The sequence below is a fragment of the Crocodylus siamensis genome, chromosome 1, assembly GCF_052110815.1.
Source record: "Crocodylus siamensis isolate JL-2025a chromosome 1, ASM5211081v1, whole genome shotgun sequence".
NCBI lineage: Eukaryota > Metazoa > Chordata > Crocodylia > Crocodylidae > Crocodylus > Crocodylus siamensis.
This window is the reverse complement of record NC_143395.1, coordinates 311,638,914-311,659,069: the sequence shown is the minus strand read 5'-3', so window position 1 is coordinate 311,659,069 and position 20,156 is coordinate 311,638,914. Positions and strand designations below refer to the sequence as shown.

The window sequence follows — 20,156 nt, the reverse complement described above, 5'->3', positions numbered from 1 at the left end:
TGGACATAGGTACCCAAAGTCTGCCTGAACCCCGTTTCAGGTATTGAGTCCTACTTTGGATCTGGCCTTTGGTCACCAGCTGCCCCCACCAAAAACAAAACTCCTTAAAACATATATGAATTGTAATTGACCCCACCAGTGAAGGGTAACAGGTTTGCAACAAGAAGCTGACATTGAGCTTTGAGCACTATATTCCAGGAATATACAGGTTTCCCCTCACTTTATGCAGGTTGTATAGGTACAAATTTGCTCTTATGCGATGACCATTTTTATACCAATAATTCCCTACATGCAAGGTAAATTCACTCTTATGCTTTCTGTGTGGTGGAAATCCACAGTCTGTTGTTTTGTGCAGTGTGGATTGGTGCTCCTTGCTTGTTGGCTGTGACATGTGTTTCTATAGTTGCCATCTCCATTATGATAGTGTCCTGTGTTTGTGTGTACTGTCTGCTGTTGGAGATGTAGAAGTGGTAGAAATGAGTCTGGGGAATGGATCCCTATTTGTTACATTGTAAAGTCGGTTCCCTTTATGCAAATTCAAGTTATGCTGTACATGCGTGCCTGCAAAACGGTGCATAAAGCAAGGGAAACCTGGAGAAGGAGATCTTTAAAGATAAGAGAAGTTGCAAGTGAATAAGGAAGTCATGGTTTGAATCCAAAGAAAAGTATTATATGGATTTGCGTCACTGCATTTAAGAAACTGCATTTAAAGGAGAACTAGCTAATTCCTGGTTTGAGGATATTACATTCTTTTTTGATCATGTAAAATTAATTCTTAGCATAGCACCTGATTTGCCATGGAAGGCAACAAAATTATCCAGACCAAAGCAAACAAGGCTAATTCTATCTTCTAGTTTAAAATGCACAAGAAACTACTGGAAATCAGGTAAGTAAATGTTTGGTCTTTCATATTTATTTGATTTTACAACTTCCAAGTCCTGTTTATTGTATGAAATGCATTAGCCATGAATACAGAGGCAGGGAATCAGTGAGTGAAACAAATCAGCAGACAAGAATAGTTCCTGGCTATAATTTTTATATAGTCCCCATGGAGAGGAAGTAATATTACATTTTAATATGTCTTCATTTGATTGTTATTACTCTGCCTCCCAGGAGACTAAACCACTGCATGGATCTTGGCTGTTTTCAGCCTATCAGGTTTGTAACATTGCTCTAATCAGATGGAGAATTAAGCTGCTGGATTTGTGCCTGTATATAGCTTTTCATTCACAAAGATTAAAAATGAAGGGAAAGTCACAAAAGTTAAGGTTCAGTCACTCTTAAAAATACATATTACAACATTAAAAACTTCATCACAACTACTTAAAGGAAAATGTTAGTGTACTGAAATTTTAAGCCTTTAGAGCTGCCACAGTTACTGACTACACTCTCTCTATGCTTTTGAGGCTGCAAAATAGACTGCATATTTGCCAAATTGCATATCCTGTCACACAGATTAACTAAAATTTGTAACCAATTTAATTCAGGGCTAGATTGTGACATTGATTACACACCCACAGAGAGAACTCAGGCTCACACCCATTCCAACTATTCCTGTGCAAGCTATCTAGACTTTAGGCCTGGGAATACAGAAGTAAGCAAATGCTATGTACATGCTTCCTCCCCTGGAGGATTTGGGTGTAGAGTGGGTGTAACCATGACTCTTTCCCCACCAAGTGTCCCAGCCAGCATAGCTGACTCACTGCAGAGGTGGTGTAATTTGTTGATGGCATAGATTATTAGTAAAGAAAAAGTAACAAAGGAATTATAGTTCAGGAGGCTGGTCTTTGAGGCATACTGCTCCCAGGACTAACCTCAAAGCAGGGAGTCTCCCCTCTTGCTCTCTACCGTTTCCTTTTCAGGGTAGTCTCTAAAGCCATTACTTAGACATCAGAAATCAGGTCTCAAAAAAAGTAGTGAGCTGAAAACAAATAACTCTTTAAATCTGAGTGCTTATCTAGTTTTAACCTAATGCTGTTCTTAAAAAGAAGAGGAACAGAAAAGCTCAAGAGCAGCAGTAAAAATAAATCAATCTACAAAAGCTCTAGATTCAGTAAGAAGTTATTCTTAATCCAAAGCAGTATTTGATTTGATGTGTTTACAGGATTATGAAGCAAGTGTTTCTTTTTCTCCCTTCCTAAATAAAAGAAAATTCTTTTATCACTGAATCCTGTGTGTGTGTTCTAGCTACTTCTGGTTTATTCCAGGTCTTTTTAATGACTCAGTAAAGAATGAAATAAGTGATTCTTTTCAGTAAGTTATCAGGATTTAAAGAGACAAGTTTAAGAACACCAAGATTCACATACTGAAAAAGCCACAGATCAAGCAGCAGTTATTTCTAGAATGGCCAGGAATGGAGAATGAGGCAACTGAGGAAATTATACAAGAAGTATTTTAATTAAAAAAAGAAACACTTTTTTTTATTCACCTAGCAGTGATGCCAGATCCTTATGAGTCTGAAACAACCTAAGAAAATCATTCAGATCTATTCAAGCATGTAGTTTAGCATGCACAAAATTTCCAGATAGTGTAAAAGCTATTTATTTCAGCTAGAAGAGGATGTTAGTTTGCTTTTTGGTATTAATTACAAACACTGCCATTATGTCAGCATGTATTTAAAAAACTTCTACTGAACTGAGTCAGTTATTTGATGCTTTACACAGGGAATCAGCTTGCAAATTTTATCAAAGGAAGAGTCCCAAACTAAGTCTCAATTCTTGCAATTACTTACAGTAAGTCTTAATTTTAAGTGCATGAATAATCCCATTGAGTAAAGACAGCAGGTACATATGCCTGTTACTAAGGCTGAGATTTTCTGTGGTTTAATTCTGCAGGCTTGTGCTCTAAAATAGCCATAGTTTTTCTGTTGCACATATTGGGTCATAAGCAGGGATCCTCGTTTTCTCTGATACCCCCCCCCACCTAAATTTAGGTTTAGAAAAAGTAACCCAGAATCCACATTTTTTCATGTGGAAAATGAAACACCACTAGTACTAGTGGTGTTTCATTTTAAAGTCATGGAAAAAAAAAAGTGGATTCTAGGTTACTTTTTCTAAACTGAAGGGGGGGGGGGAAGGTGTTAAATTGGAGAAAACCAGGATCCATGGTGATAGGATTAATCCAATCTAACAAGATTAATCCAAAAATTAAAACACTCCAAGTTTACTTGGTTAATAAGAGGCTGGAACAATATACAAGACTGGAAGAGTTATGGTACAGATATACTGAAAAAAATTCCAGCTGGTTAATTTTGCAAATTTTTAACATTTTGGCTTTGTTTTGCCTACTTGCTAGAAGTCTTAGCAAAATAAAAAGGGAGCACACACCACAGCAGGACTGTGTGAGAGCGCTACTCAGTGTAATTGGCACTCCAAAAAGGTCACCATTCTGTCAGCTTTACCTAGACGTTTTTTCACATTGGTGTAGAATTTGCTTCATCTTAAAACAAAAGCTTAGTGGGTGCTTATGAATATTCCTAAATTCAGCTTTTTCCATCATCCAGCTGTAAGTGAGACAAAACTTCCAAGTGGAAGGATAAACAAACACCAAAACTTTTCTTCCTCCTTTTGCTCATGTCTTTATTGATTTATTTTTATTTCAAAAGAAAATAGTCACTTTAAATAGTAAACTTCTGTGTCTCAGGATTTGTGATATCCACCTGAAACAGGGGATGGTTTTTGCAGGGTGACACAGATAGCAACAATGTCTTCTCTATTGAGGCTTTAAAAAAAAAAAAACAAAAAACCACACACACAAAAAAAGATGCCTCCAGAGGGATCCTCTTGTCCCTGGTGAAGGAAGTATAACCCTACAGTGAAACTGTACAAAGCACTGGTGAAATTACATACCTCTGTACCATGTTCAAACATGATGATTCAACTTGTGTCAATTAGATGGGGCCATCAACATGGGGGAGGGGGATTGGTTTAAATGCTCTACTTTATAGACAAATGTTTATAAAAAGGACATTATTAGTTGATATTTATATTATTAAAAAAACTGAGCACATGATCAGGACAAGTCAGTACCTTATACAGATCTGCATTAGTGGCTATAGAAAGCTATAAACCAGATACAACAGTAAACAAATTTGAATAATCTGTTTTCCATATCTCAGATTCTCCCATGAAGAGACTGCTTCCCAAAAAGGACATAAGGGAAAATGTTACAGTCCAATTTTGCATCTTTACTAATGTTAGGAAGTCCCTTGTAATTCCATTGATTCCCATGGGATGTGGTATCAACCAACATGAGTAAGGGTGGCAAGAGTCAAGCCATTATTATTTAACGTATACTTTTCTCTTTTAAGAAAACTGGCCCTATGAGGAGAGGCTACGGGACCTGAACCTATTCAACCTCCACAAGAGAAGGCTGAGGGGGATCTAGTGGCCTGTTACAAACTAGTCAGAGGAGACCAGCAGGCATTGCGGGGGGAGTCCCTGTTACCCCGAGTACTGCCAGGAGTGACCAGGAATAACGGTCACAAGCTGGCAGAGGGTAGGTTTAGGCTAGATATCAGGAGGCGCTACTTCATGGTCAGGGTGGCTAGGATCTGGAACCAAGTTCGAAGCGAAGAGGTGCTGGCTCCTACCCTGGAGGTCTTTAAGAGGAGGTTAGATGAACACCTTGCTGGGGCTATTTGACCCCAGTACTCTTTCCTGCCACAGCAGGGGTCAGACTTGATGATCTGCTAGGGTCCCTTCTGACCCAAAGAACTATGGAACTATGAAAAAAAGGTCACATTGAGCACAGCTGAATCAGGAGGTATCAAAAAAAGTTGCTGCTGCCTGTTATTCCAAGAAGAAAGGCAACACCACTTTCATCTCGGGATTAGGTAATACCATTGGTGAAATGCAGAAAAAATTTTGCTACAATTATCTGACATGGAAGGCCATGGCACCCCAAAAAAAGAACTACTTGTTTCACTGCTGCCTTCATGTCTCCCCTTTTAAAATAATTTAAGTAGTACAGACACTATTAAAACTCTGGTGAACATCTTTATCGGAAATCATGTTTTGAGCAGTAAAAATCACAAGAGTTAGCATTTTTCAGCATTATTTAAGTTATATACATTTCTCATCAAAAATACCCTGGAAAACGTCTTATTGACATACAAAGATATGCTGCAGCTATCACTAGCATACACAGTTGTCTGTAGTTCACATAATTTGTTTGTGTTTGAGAATACTGTACAGTTAGTTCACCAGATGTAAGCCTGCTAATTATGATGCATTAAGTTTATCATTTTTCCCCTAAATAGATTACTGCATAGTTAACTTCACCACATTCTACACCGTGTTTTTTTTTTTTTACAAAAAAACCCTACTACTGGCAAAAGCCCCACATGGAAGAAAGAAATACCTCCCTACTACCACAATGAGCTTTGCTTAACAGTTCAGCTGAATAGAACTAATAGAATTAGTTAGCATTCAAGTTACACTGATTGTCCCTAATGACAAGCAGGCTTGTTGGAAAGTAAAGCTTTAATATTATATGGGAAAATGTTTTCTGAATCATGCAAACAACCTCTTCATTTAACAGTCTGTATATGCCTTTAAAAATCTCTGGTTTGGGATTGAAGCTCCTGGATGAGAAAGGGTTATAGTAAAAAGTTCATAAAAAACAACAAGCCTCTTGCTCGTTCTACTGTCACTAATTGCATGCAATGATATTAATGACCCAGTAATTGCTATACGAGTAGCACTGAAGTGGAAAACATCATTTTGAAGCAGAGTTCATCTCTAGGTGGTAGGACTTCACCAGTGACTTAGTTAATGCCTAGTGACAGTTTAGAATATAACACTATAGATGGGAAAATGTGCCACTCTCATGGTTATAATAGTTTAGATGGACATGACGTTATTTGCTTTGACCGCATAGAGTCCAGCAGTAACCCCAATAAAGTGCCACAGTCAGAGTTTGCCCTACAGATGAACCTCATTTCTTTCAGGGGAGATGCTCTATACTATAACAATCTAGAGCAATTTTCCACATGTTTGCTTCAATAAAAGAATACCTTCATCTCCTGCTTTTACATCAGGTACAACAAAAGTGCGTTTTATTGCAAAACACAAAGAGGTATTTACGTCAACTAACTATCCCCTCAGCAACGCAGTTTAGCACCTTGGTACTTATCCAATAGTGTCATAACTGATCTAACTTGCACCTTGCAAAGCTGATCAGAATTTAAGCACTGTTTTGATTGTTGTATGCATGTTTGCATCAGATACTGTAAGCAGTCTATGTATAGATTATGGCTCAAATTTTCAAACTTGGATGCAGTACTTAAAGAAAAACAAATCTAACTTTCAAAGACATTGAGAAGACTTTCCATCCATTGACTTTTTACTACTTAGAAAGCAGAACAATTACATATTGTACTATATCTGATTTTAGTACCGACAGCTTAGTTCTGAAAAATCCAGGTTCGAAAGTTTTTGCTCGTACATACTTGTAACAGGACTGGAGGATAAATATTTTAACTAAGTATATTAATCAAATGTTTTACACACACTTCAAAAAACAAAAAAACCCAAAAAACCACTCCATCTTCAAACTTCATATTTGTTTATCATCACAGATCAGTTAGATCCTGTAATCAGTTGCCAGGGAGGACAGAACAAGTGATGTCAGTGTGTACTACTGCATGAAAACAAGTGTCAGTGCTACGCTGTGACTTCTTTTTAGCATACTTGCTATGAAGAGTTCCGAATTCTGGGTTTCCCTTCCAGCTGCTAAAACATTACAGGCATATAAAAGATGAATATTTTACTACACTTTTATTTGCTTGTGGGGTCCTCATCTAATGTACAGAAAAGAGATTATTCAACTAACTATTAAAAGGTCTGGCCATGGGGTTTTTGTTTGCTTGTTTTGTGTTTAGGTTTTTTACTAGGATTCTGCCTTGTTAAAACAAAAGATTTGTCTCTAAAGAATCAGAGGCACCGATTAAAGTTAAAACCTGTTCCTCCTACAAAACTACTTAAACCGATTCATTTGGACTGAAAAAGGCACCCATCAGGGATACAGTTCATAGCAGAGATCAGAGATCAAACTCTGCATCCAAATGTTAAAAAAAAAACAAACCCCAAGAAGAGTAGATCGCAAAAGTTCACAAAATTTTAACCAAGTTTTTCAGTCCTTCAACTTTATTTGTGGAATTCTACGACTAAATACATTAGTCAACACTTTACATTCCGGGGAAAAAACAAAAAAACAAAACAAAAACAAAAAACCCCCCACATTTCGGATCCGAGGGCAGAAAGATTTCAGGACAGAAAGACAAATAAAGCATCTGAAACCTAATGCTAATAATAGCCTTTAGAAATACTATGCAAGTTTAATTCAACAAAAGCCCTGAGAATTGCATAAGTATTTATAAACATACTTTTATGCAGTTCTTTTTATTGTATAAAAACTGCTTATCCCATAGTCAGATAACTATGCACCAACATACGTGCATTATATACATGTGTAAATGTGTTTCTGGTATGTTAATATATAGTTCCAGCTTCCAATTTACATATGCTCTGCCTTAAACTTACTCTCGTGCCTTAGAACTCAAATCCTGTTGATTTTAATAAGTTATACCATGCAGCAAGAAAAACAGCTGCAAGGACCTGATCCTGCAAAGACTTGTGGTGATACACTTGCACCCCATGCATTTGAGTAGTCCTGCTGAAGTCAATAGGACTTCTCAGATATGTAAAATTAAGTATGCACATAATTCTTTGTGTGATCAGGGCTATAGTTGAAATATTTAAAAAACAAGCAATTTTCTCAAGGTTAATATTTGTGATAAATTTTCTTCCCCTAAACATTTATCTATATCTGTATCTATATCTATTTGTTTGCCCTTGCTCACGTGCATTTGTAATACTATTAAATCATTTTAGTGATCTAAAAAAACTGAAGTAAATAGTGGCTGAAAATATTAAATTATTTCCAATGAAATATTAAAATCTGTTTCATTCTAAGTAATTCCTAAATAATTCCTTTTTCCATTTCTCTGTAATCATTCTTCATTTCCTGTCTGCTTCCATATCCATCCTGAATTTAATGTTTTAGCTTTTTTTTTTTTTGCTCACCATCTCCTATCCTGTTAACAATCAGAGCAATCTTGTTCTTTCATTTGCTGCCTTTGGGAATAGAGAAGTGGTACTTACAGATTTCCTACTGCAGTCCCTCTGTCTAGCTTTAAATGAGATAAACTGTCAGTATTGCCTAGGTAATGGCACTAAATATGAACAAAGAACAACAATCTAAAATAGCCTTATTCTCTTACAAGCCCTGTGTGGTCTGGGACAAAAATCCCAATGGACCATGACTCCATTAATCCTGCAGGTCTTACACTGTTAGGAATTTGAAGCTATGCAGACACTGATTTTTCCTCCTCCAATAATATTATTTGTATGAGTTATATTTGTGTTTAATTGAGCGAGAGTCAAGTGGTATTGCTGATGTATTCCCTAAAAAACTTTCCACTAAGTCAAAGACTGATATTTACATATCATTTTACACCAAGAAGAGAGTTAAAGGTAATTTATCTACCCATAAAAGTTTCTGAGAAAGAGGCGGCAGAGGAAGGGAGAGAGGAACTATATCTCATGTATGGTCCATGTCAAGCTAGCTTTTAAAACACAAGGCTGACTACTGGAAAAATGCAAATTATATTAAATTGCTGCAAACGTATGATTTAACAACTATGAATAATGCCTTTGTGAAATAGGAATGAATTGAACGTCTGATACAAGCTTTTTTGCAGCTTTAGGCCAGTTCAAAAATTAAACCAAAAATATTTTACAGCTCTTTTGGAGAGTTCAAAACACTTGTGCAAATTGGTTGGTATGTTCCAGAGAATTACACTGTAAGGAGGTGAATGTTTAACCTACTTGATTAGCTAAAGTTTGATAAAAATAGGGGGTTTTTTTTTAGAATACCAAAATAAAATTCATGCAAATCTATTGGGCCATAACTGAAAGATTTACTCCTTCCAAGTGGGCCACATTTCAGGGCACAATCTGTATCGTCTTTTAATGTGTTCTGTCCAAGACAGTTATTGCTTTAATTGTAACCAAATGACAAGCTGGTAACAAAAGCTTTATGATTTTTTTTAATCCACTTAATGCTAAGGATTCAAAAATGATCACTTAGATCGCAAAAGCCACTATATCATATCATTTAGTGCTAGCACCACTAGCCTGTCCAACCTTTTAGATCAACTAGGGATTAAAGATATTTTTTAAATTTAAGCCAGAGGCCAATTATATAAGTAGGTCACTTGAAAAAAAAATTGACAAAAAACATTTAAGGAAAGCTGCATATTCCATTTTGCCTGTGTCAAAGCAAATGATCATCTAACAGTAAGCTGAGCTAATGAGGTCGCAGACAGACTAAGGGATTCAGTGGAAACTTTCATGGGGTCATTCTGTAACCATTCCCCAGGTCTCAAGCATTTTCAATAGTGCAAAACTATTCTTCTTCCCAGCTTTTAAGATGAATTAGTTATATGCAACATGGCTGTCAATCAGGAATCCTGGTTTTCTCTGACAATAAACACTCCAATTTTCCAATTAAAAATCCTAAATCCATGTTTTTCCGTGATTAAAATGAAACCCTGCTATATAGAGATATATCTATTTTTTTTTTTTTAAAGTAATCAGAAAATTGGTGGGGGAGGTTTATCAGAGAAAACCAGGATCCCTGTATTATATACCTTTATATTCAAATTTTTAGACTATAGAGCATATCTTTCTCTTTACATTATGCAAAAAAAGAGATGAGAAGAATGAGAGCTTTGTCTGCCAGAGAAGTGATTTGGGGGGGGGGGGGGGAAGGGGAGGAGAGAAAAGACACTTCCCTTCTTCATCCCGTAGAGCACATTTTCTCCACAAGCTCAGTACTGTGCTTTGCAGTTTTGTTGAGGGTAGTGGATAAGGCTGAAGGGGAAAAAAGGTCAGAGTAGGAGAAAGGCTACTGAATGAAATCCTAGCTCTGCTGAGGTCACCGAGTCTCTCTTGATCCTTTTAAAAGACTTCCTCAAAAACAATGGCTTATCATATTATGCTCTTTTGCTCCATATTAATAAATCTGCCCTGCTGGGGAAAGGATGATCCTGATAGAAGTACCGGTGCCTGAAAACTGTGGCTTGCAAGTGATCCAACTTTAAAGGAGATTTCTGCGATTTGGGGACATCCACAAGATGCCCCAACAAATCCACACTTCACAAGAAAATACATGTTGAGATGATTTAGTGCCAACTGGACGGCCTCAAATTTACAGTTTCCTGCCTAACTTTGTCCTTCCCATTGACGTTTGCATAGGAGCAAATGACTCAGTGTGCGCATTCAATTAAAAGTTTCTTTAGGGAATTATGGCTTGCTGGCTAAATGGCTGCATATAAAATGTAACATGAACATCTCGGATTCCATTTGACCATATCCAACTCTGCTGAAGAGAAGTCAGGTAGCTACAGGAAACTTGTTCCATTAATTTCCAAGGAACCAAAAAAACTGATGAGAATAAAACAGGCAAGAGCAAGGACATTATTCTCTTACATAGCGTGCACAATCCTATGCACTGTCCTTTTTCCAAATACCAATACTGGCACCATTCAGTGTTTGGACTAGATGCTGATGCTCTTACACTGATTAGTATCTTATTCTACCTGTAGCCTGATACAGATGTTTTAAATTGCAGTTAGTCCAATGAACACCTGAATGTCAAAAGAGGTACTCAAGGCTTTTTTTTTTTATTTAAAAAAAAAAAAAGGAGTCCTTTGTTTTGTAAACACAATTTTGCCACATCTAGTACAAAGGTATTATACACCTTCTACTATGTCCTTCAGCCTCTCCAATGTTAGCAGCCTGACATAATAGCTACATTTGAACTCTATCTACCAAGCCACTGTGAACTCTCAACAGCCACTGTTCTCAGTAAACTGCTCCAAAGATCATGGCATATGACTAAAATGCTTCCAAGCCAGAATCACACATGGGAACTTACTGTCATGTTCATGTTAAAAAAAGAAGAAAATGAAAGTGTCAGCAAAACAACTTTGTATTTCATTCAACAGAAGGTCCAGTGCTGCCTTCTTTAGGTATATAGCCCTGTTAAAACAGCAGGACTGGGGATCTGGATTTCATGCGAATAATTCATGCGCCGATTTGTATGTACAAGCAACGTGCACTACATTATTTACCAAAATGACAGCAAATGCCTTTATTATTAGAAATTTCTCCCATTAGGGCTGCACACATTATATGCTTTCCAGACAGGAATTGCCAAATTCTGTCTGGATCTGGCAACTCTTAGTTGTTGTCCAAATGTCCCTGGACTTCTCTTGAGCTGTACTTCCTCTACTGACACCTCCGGACTGGGATGGAGTTGCGGGCGAGCCACTGGCTTCTACTACCAGATACTACTGCTTGTCATGAGCTGCCATTGTGGGGGGGTTGGGATTGGCAATATTATAATTCACCATAATACAACTGGTTCTTGAGTTCTTGGCCCTGTAATACAACCCCTCCAAGCAGGAAACAAGAACTGTCAGTTCAGCAGGATTTCAAAGACAGATCCTACTTTTGTTCTAAGTTCCACCTGAATCTGCACCTACGCAGTGTAAGTCAGGAGCAGCTACAGCTATAGTTATGTAGAGCTGCACTGACAAACCTGGTATCAATGAGACACAAGGTCAGGCTCACTGTCTTTCTTTTGGATCACTGAAGGCAGGATTCTTAAAATTTTCCAAATTATGGAACTTGCCAGGTCCCACTGCTTCAGCTGGGCATATTCGGCATGTCTTAAGCTTGATTTATTTTTTCAGGGCACAGCCAGCATAATACCAACTTGGTCTTTTGTCAATACCACAGTAAGCAGTACTCACGGCAGACACAGAGGCAGTAAAGCAATACTGCAGGTCGAGTGACTCCTAAGGTGCAAGTCTAAAGGCTGAGCAGGTTCTGCTACCCAAAGAATGTAATAATCCTCCAGGAAATGCAGCATCTATTAAGTCCCATTGCTTATAATTAAATAATTATAAAAAAATAAAGCGAGTCTTTCCCAATAATTCTCTGGGGAAAATCTGACACATGACTGAACTGACAGTCTGTCAGGAAGTTCCACTTGTGTCCATAATTCTCAAGTCATAATAATAATAGTGCCATTTATTCTACTACAGGTGATCGATCTGCTGTGGCTTTTTGTCAAAGCAGCACTAAATAACTGAAATATTTCATCTTTAGACTTGGCTACTTGAGCACACAGGCATTTTAATTTGGATTACTGGCAACTGTATCAGTGCCCGATTCTGTAATTTACTGAGATGAAATTCACTGGCTTTCAGGGAAAGTTTTGCCTAAGTTAAGCATGACAGGAGTAGGCTTATACCTACACTGACTCCATGGTGGAAGACATTATCTAGCTAATATTTTAGACAGAGCAGTTTCAAAGTCACCCATATTTGCCATTTTATCCTTTTTGAGATTTATGCTTTTGTGATACAGATATATTACACTGAATTGTTACATGTTTGAGTGATCTTAGCACATATTGTATATTACAAGAGACCGTCCATAAATATATGTAAATGGCAAGTAGATTTAATATTATTACGTGATGTTAACATGACTCCATTTTTTTGCTTTTGTATGTTTAGATGTTTTGCATTTATTTTAGATTAGATTAATAAATATGAAGAGCAGTAAAAATCCACAAAAAAAAAAAAAAAAAAAGACTTCTCAGGGATCCCGTTTTTAAAAAGAAACTGGAAACAAGATAGAAGGAAGCAAGATGCATTAGCTGCAGGAAACATAACACTAACTCCTACACTCCTGCTTAATCCTCCAAAGATGGAATGTCTCCAAGGCTTTGATTGATTAAGATATTCTAGCCTAAATATTACAGGGCCAAATACTCAGCTAGTGTATACTGAAAGTCAGTTGAGCTTTCTGATTTTATATCAGCTAAGGATATAGGGTCAATCTTTATTAAGATTTGTCTGGGACCAGATACAGATAGTTTTACTCAATTAGAAGTATATGAATTGACAAGCAGCTCCACTGACCTCAGCGGAATCTCTCACGTTCTGAAATTCTCTTCAGCATGAGCAAGGGTATCACAACCTGGCCTTAACAGATATCCAAAGCAGGTCGGAGAAGCCCCTTTCAAGCATAACTGTACAATCTATATTGGTTCTGTATAAGCGTGAGGAAGAGACAGAAGATCCTACAGATGTCACACACATGATGAAAACAAGCAACCAAGAAAATATTTTAAATGCAAAAGAAATACAAAATCATTTGACTTCTTATGGGTATAGATCACATGTACATAAAAAGGAAAAAAAAAATAAACAAATGTTGTTTTTCACTTACATATGATGTAATAATCTTTCTTTCTCTGAAATTCCAGGCCCCACAGATTAGGGCTGAACTCCTGAAACTTGATGGTAAATTTAACATCTTGATCTGGCTTGGCACAGTTGAGTAGAGGCGTGTTGTCCTTTTTAATAGTGCAGCTATCTGCTTGGTCTTTATCAACCATGTAGACCTTATAATACTCATACTGGCCAACAGTTTTAGAGTCCAGCTTTGGACATATAATATCCAGTTTGTCTCCTATCTGTGGATATAGTACCAGTCCTTGTCCAGGAAGGAATCTAAAAGAACCAGGAGAAAAGGGGAAACATGAGACAATAGATAAAAACAGAGATTCAGAAAAATGGCAATTGCAATGGGCAGAAAGGAACAAATATAGTATCCAAAGCAAAATGATACAGTGAATAAACTGTCTTAATAGTCTATGCCTGACAAAATTTGAAAGTAACAGGGTATTTATTTTGATTTTGGAAAATTAGAGCCAGATTGGTTCCAACTGGGTTTTTATAAGCAGTATCCACATTCAGGGATTCATGAAGGCACGATCTTGTTTCCCAAAGCTTCCTCATACAGTTAGGCAACATCAACTGCCAGTGCAAATAGAAAGGCTCATGACCTTGCTTCTCTACTCTGTTTAAATGTCCCTAACCTTGTGTTTAGGAGCAAGATTTCTTTTACATCCTGTGCACCAATGCAAGGCAGAGGATAATTTAGTCTTAGGATTTATTAACATTAATTATTAGTGTTTAAATTAAGGTAGTCCCTAGGAAACTCTGGCAGTGGACCAGGAATCCACTGCATCAGTTGCTGTACAAACTGAGAACAAAAAAAAAAAAAAAAAAGGCAGTTTTTCTACCAAAGAGCTCATATTCTACTGCTAACACTGAGCCCCCCCACCAAAAACACAGAACAGTGATTAGCTTTACTATAATGACTTCTCCCTCCTCAGCACCACCCTGTCAATATGGTTTTTCATAATTTAACAAGAAGTTTATTTTTGTATTGCAAGTCAAAGCTCCACCTTTTTCTTTAAAAGGCACTTCTGGCAGTACTGATGAAACACTCGTACACATTTCAGAGAACCACAACAGTATTGGCACTCTGTTTTTTGTCCTGCCATTAGACATTTGCTATTGGCATTAACTAATAGACAAGTTTCATCCAGAACGTTTCAAATCGCTTATTATAATTAATCCCTCATCAATCAAAAAATGCAACAGAAAGGTTTTTAGAAACCCATAAAGGAAAACTAAAAAAAATAATTAGTTGTAATATTGATTCAGCCATCAAACGAAGAGTCCAATTCTTGCAAGGACAAAAGCTGGAGCACTTCTTTGCTAACCTTTTTTCTTAAGATGTATTTGCTCCAATTAATGCCTAGAAGCAGGCCTTTAAAACTAGAGCTACTGATACAATATCCTCTATTGCCTACAGCTAAAAGCCTCCCTTTCCTTTTTCTCCTGCCTGCCAGCCCTACTGCAGAAAGATATTTCTTAATGGAGAATTGCTCTGAAAACCTGAAACAATGGCTTCCTAATGAACATCCTTATCCAAGTGCTAACATTAAACACCACACTTAGAAAAATCCAGCTCATTCACAGGCAGTCATCCTGCAGACTCATTAAAATATTAAAGACCAAGAACAAAGCTGTAAACCTAGAATACCCCATCCTTTTACTTGAAGGCGGCCACCAGCTAGCCGTATTATTGGATCAAAACTTACTAACTAAAAAAAAAGTGACGCCCCAAATTTCAAACCTGTAATTTGCAATTGCCTGGTCTTACACAACGTGAGTTTATGATTTGTACCTAATGAGTGGGATTATATTCCCTCACAAAGCCTGTGTAAGATTTATATTTGTTGTGAAGCAGCATGTAGCAGGACAAAGAAATGTAATTACAGATTTAGGGGAAAAACAATGCAGTGTTATGGCAAGAAAAGTGCATGTTGATGTATAATTCACTGTGCTCCTCTCTTGTGCAGTTTAATTTCAGCATTACAAAAGCTGAGCCTAGTCATTCTGCCTAGGCAAGCCATGCAATAAGGACACTGTGGAGCTGCACTGCCTCCCCAAGCTTGAAGGCATGAAGGGAAAAAAACCCAAAACAGATGGTACAACACCTTTGGGGGGGGGGGGGGGGAGAGAATGACTGCACAGACTCCTTCAGCAGAACTGCCCTACCTCCTCCTCGCCTCTGGAGTAGCCAGCATCTATAGGCACACTAACAGAGTGGCTAACCTCTGCACAGGAAAAAGGGAAGGAGTAGTGATAGGAGGTGATATTGATACTATCCTACCACAGAGGCTGGCTAAACTTTCGGCAGGGGGTGAAAATTAATTCTCTCTCCTGCTTGTGTACCAGGACAGAGGCCTGATTCCAGTCCTGACTTCCACTGCAGTTAATGGGAATCCTTAATCTGCAAGCCTGTGTGTGTGACTGGGCCCCCTTAAGAAACCAGTTTGAGTTAGCATGTAGCCTGGGCACAGATGCAGTATTTAGCAACTTAGAAGCAGGCCCGCTTATCATTCATCATTATGCTATGACTTAAACCTCTATGAAATATGAAACCAAAGGCTTCTTGAAGACTATCCTAAATTTATCATGTAGTGGGGGAGAAGTAGAACCAACAGGACGGGGGAGTGCAAACAGGCAGAACAGAGCCCACGGTCAATATTTCCATTTAGAAATGGCTATAATATGGGAAACATTTATTCTTATTACTGAAAATAAATAGCTTAGACTAGAGCAGAATACAATAGACCTGTGGTGCTCAACCTTCTCAGCCAGCAGGCTCAATGGGCAGTGCCCAGGCTGTCTGTGGGCTGGGTTGCAATCTAGCATGGGATGGCTGTAGCAGGCACTCACCTGGCTGCAGAGAAGGGAGCAAGGGGCATCCTGGCTCCAACCTGGACCCACCGAGGGAAGGAGGGAGCATGGCCCAGACCCAGCGGGGAGAGGGGCCATGCATCCAGCCACAGTGGCGGGGGGGGGGGGGAAGAAGCATCACCTAGCCCCAACCTACTGCAAAGGATTTGGAGTTTGGCAGTAGAGGAAGGCATTTACTGCCACCGTTCTCCTGCTACAAATCTTCCTGATCAGTGGGCTAGATACTAATGGCACCATAGGGCAGAGGTTGAGCATCCCTGGAGTAGGCACAGGAAAGAAGGGTTAAACAACAGCCCAGAATTAACATGCAAAAGCTGAAATGCAAGTTACAAGAGCTCTAACTGGATGCACAAGTTAGACACTATAGCAGAGGAAATCCATTCCCCATATTCTAAAAGATTAAACCTGACAATTTTGATTCCACTCTAATTTTTGTGCTTTTAGCCCTTAACATTGATGACGTAAAAAAAGAAAGAGAAAGGGACTGAAAGTTAAAAGATTGCATTGAGAGCCTGCCTGTGTTGAAATCTTTCCCCACAGTTTGTGGCTTTCACTGTAACCTTTTTATAAGGAGAATTTGTCATGCTGTTTCCTTGTTTTCCTTGCGACAGTAAATTATATGTATGGGTGGAGACAGTAAAAGATTAAGAGCTTCACCTCACGCATTTCAGTTCCACCACAGAAACTTACAGTAACCCATAGCTAAGAGCAGTTATTACTCAGTAATATTAAGTTAGGTTAAGGCTGCAAAAAAACACAAGTGTAAAGCTAGACTCCTGGTGCATTCATTTAGCCTCCAAAGTAAATCATCTGAGTTTCAAAAGTATCAGGTACCCAAAGACTCCTACTTAGGTACTCACCACTTTTGAGGACTCAGACATTTTACCCCAAGTAGAATTTAGAGCATAACAACTTGTTAAAAACTTGGCCTGAGCCTATAAAAAAAAAAAATAAAAAAAAAAAAAAAAAAAAATGAAGGACTATATTCAGCCTTGGTACAAGTTAGCCGATTTTAGTCAGCAATATTTTTACTTCTGTAACTACTACTGTAAAGATTTTTGCATAGTATGCAAAATTCAACCCTGGTCCAGTGTGTATAGTATTGAATCTTTGAATATAAAGCCAAAAAAGATGTGCTCATGCTCTGGTTCTAACAATAACATTCAGTGTTGGAGGCCAATTAAGGTAGTAGCTGGCTAGCTGCAGTGTTAAGACATTCACACATCCAGGAAACTTGGATGGGTTTTGTATGTGCTTTGAAAGGTGTGCATTAGAAGGTACCTTCAACTAATGAAAAACCTTATTTCACACACAAGTGTAACTAATAGGGAGGATCAGAAAGTCTTCCGAATCCCATGAATGATGCCAAATCAGTACTGCCAGTGGCATGTGTTACACTAAAGATTATAGTCTGGAGCCTCACAGCAAGGATACATTAATTACATCTGATTCATTTGGGGCAAATTCTAGAGCAGAGGTGAACACTAGGAGGCTCAAAGGATTAATACAGATCCTAGAGTCATAAAATGCCATCTTCCAGCTGCCAACTTTCACTGCAGAGTTGTTACTGCTGGTGAATTCAAGCACAGGCTACTTCTCTTAATCTATTAGGGAAGTACAATAGTACAAACAAATATTATGTACTTCTCACACATGCATACACAAAATAGAGGATAGATCCAGCTTTGATTAAAGTCTATGGGAACAGAGAATATTTTCTGAGAATACAAACATAGGTGTGCAGGCATAGAAAGGACCAAGGGACAAAGGAGCCTCTCTCTGCATAACTTTGATTCTGCCTCAGGCTTTTTGAATGTCTGTGCCTAGCCACAGCCAGTAGCTGCCTGGTGTCCCAACAGATCTTTCCAATGATTGCCTGACACCCTCTTGGCAACATCCCTTGTACCAGAAGCCCTGACTAGAAGGGTTCCTTCATTTTAGATTAATCTTTAAGGGAAAGGACTGGTGTACATCATCTCCTTTATACCAGCAAGGAAGCAGTTTGCTGAAGAATCTACTCCAAAATAACAATCCTGTAAGTACCCTGGGAAAAGTGAATAGAAAACATACAAGATAGAGTAAAAAATTGTACATTCAAAGTAATATAGTCTCTCAGAAGGCATATTCATGTCAACAGTATCATTCCATTGGTGACCTAGTGCCTGTTCAAAAACCTTCAGACCCTAACCCCACACACACTTAAAATTAGTCATTCAACTTGACCTAAAAATCAGCTCCATTGCTGTTTGTTACAGAAAAATTGTCACATTCAAGAAAAATGTTATTTTATTATAGTCATAAGGGAGGGAAGGAGGGAGCAATAAAAACTAGAATGAAAATAAGTCTGTTCCCCACTCCTATTGGTGTTACAGCAATTATCTACACTAGACTTCATGTATCCACTTTAAACCAACAGGTTTCTAAAAAGCATGGCATTAACATTCCCTACCAGTTAAAGTACTATACAATTTAAATTTGATGCAAGAGAATTCCCATTCAGACTCATTTCAGTTTTTCCACATGGAAATCTACTGAATTCACCTCTGTTGAATTATATAGGACTGTTTCCATAAGTATAAGCTGACAAACATGCCCTACTTCTGCATATCAAGTCTTACTAGGATCAGAAGTATATATCTTTAAAGATGAATTTTTCATTGACAGTCCACAGCAATCTTCACTCAGTAGCTTCACTGAAGTTGTAAAATAGTCAAGGGAGACAAATTCATAGAGGGACTGTATTAATTAATCCCGGTGCCAAAAATATATACTGATGTGCTTTTACCAACCTGGGAAACTGTACATATTCTTAGCCTTCATGATGTCTCACTAATGTTTAAACAAATGCAGTTATAGAAAGTATGACAGTACTTGCCAGACCCTTGAAAACATGCAACTGAAGAAACAATGCCAAATTTCTGTGCTCCAGTATCTTACATGAACTGATTGGTGTGGACATTTAGTTTGAAATTAATGAGATAAATAACCCTAAAAATGTGAACAAAGATGTTTTGTAAGAATGCAATATGAAGTCTTCTGTTAAAGAATCCTAGCTACTTGATTTTATGAAGTTTAACTACCAATCTGACTATAAAGCTACTCATTGAAGAGTTTCATTAAAGATTATGTTATGAATACTAGTAGCAAAGTCTGTTAGATGTGGCCATTTTACTTGTAAGACTACAAATCCCAGACGACAAAAGAATCACTCTACATACATGTCCCTACTAACAGCAATGGTCATTAAATAATGTATTCACCATCTTGCTTTTACAGAAATAAAAAATAGTATTTTACATTCTTTTATCTGTAGGAGAAAACATTTAAGCAACATAAAAGTTCCAGAGTTCTGATCCAAAGTCCAAGGAAGTTGGTGGAAAAAACTTTGGCTTTAATGAATTTGAGATCAAGCACCAATGCCCAACTCAGTCAGTATGACCCTCGGTATAGTGCAAGTCAACCCTCAAATGAGTAGGTCCGGGTTCTACAGAAGCAATTCTCAATTCTGTACAGAAATGTAAGATCTACATCACATTCTTTGGTTTGAAAGGGACTAAGTATGTTATCAGGGATGTACCATACATTTTCTTAGAAGTTTGATCTACTGCTTCTGAAAATGCATAGTTATGGGCCTAGCCACACTCCTGTTTAAATTACTGTGACTTTTGCAATAGAGATCAGAGAGTCAGACCCTTCAGCCTCTGCAACTAGTTTGCATGAAAAGGTAAAGGTAAAAGGTCCCATCTCAGAACTCACATGGACTCCAGCTAAAACATGGTCACTATTTTATTTTTTTAAACTAATCCTAAAATACAGATTACCTCCGACTGGATTTAACATCAAAAGTATATGTGATGACTGAATTGGCTTAACAGAATTATAATGGGGGGGA

At 37.8% G+C, this 20,156-nt stretch overlaps 1 protein-coding gene across 1 annotated transcript in view; it reads right to left on the bottom strand.

The window, feature by feature from the left end:
- The window catches only part of EFNB2 (ephrin B2), a 53,197-nt gene that overhangs the window by 15,175 nt on the left and 17,866 nt on the right, over nucleotides 1-20,156 (bottom strand). The window contains exon 2 of the mRNA XM_090022444.1: nucleotides 13,374-13,657. Coding sequence (XP_089878570.1) covers nucleotides 13,374-13,657 — 284 coding nt within the window. The remainder of the gene's footprint in view (nucleotides 1-13,373; nucleotides 13,658-20,156) is intronic.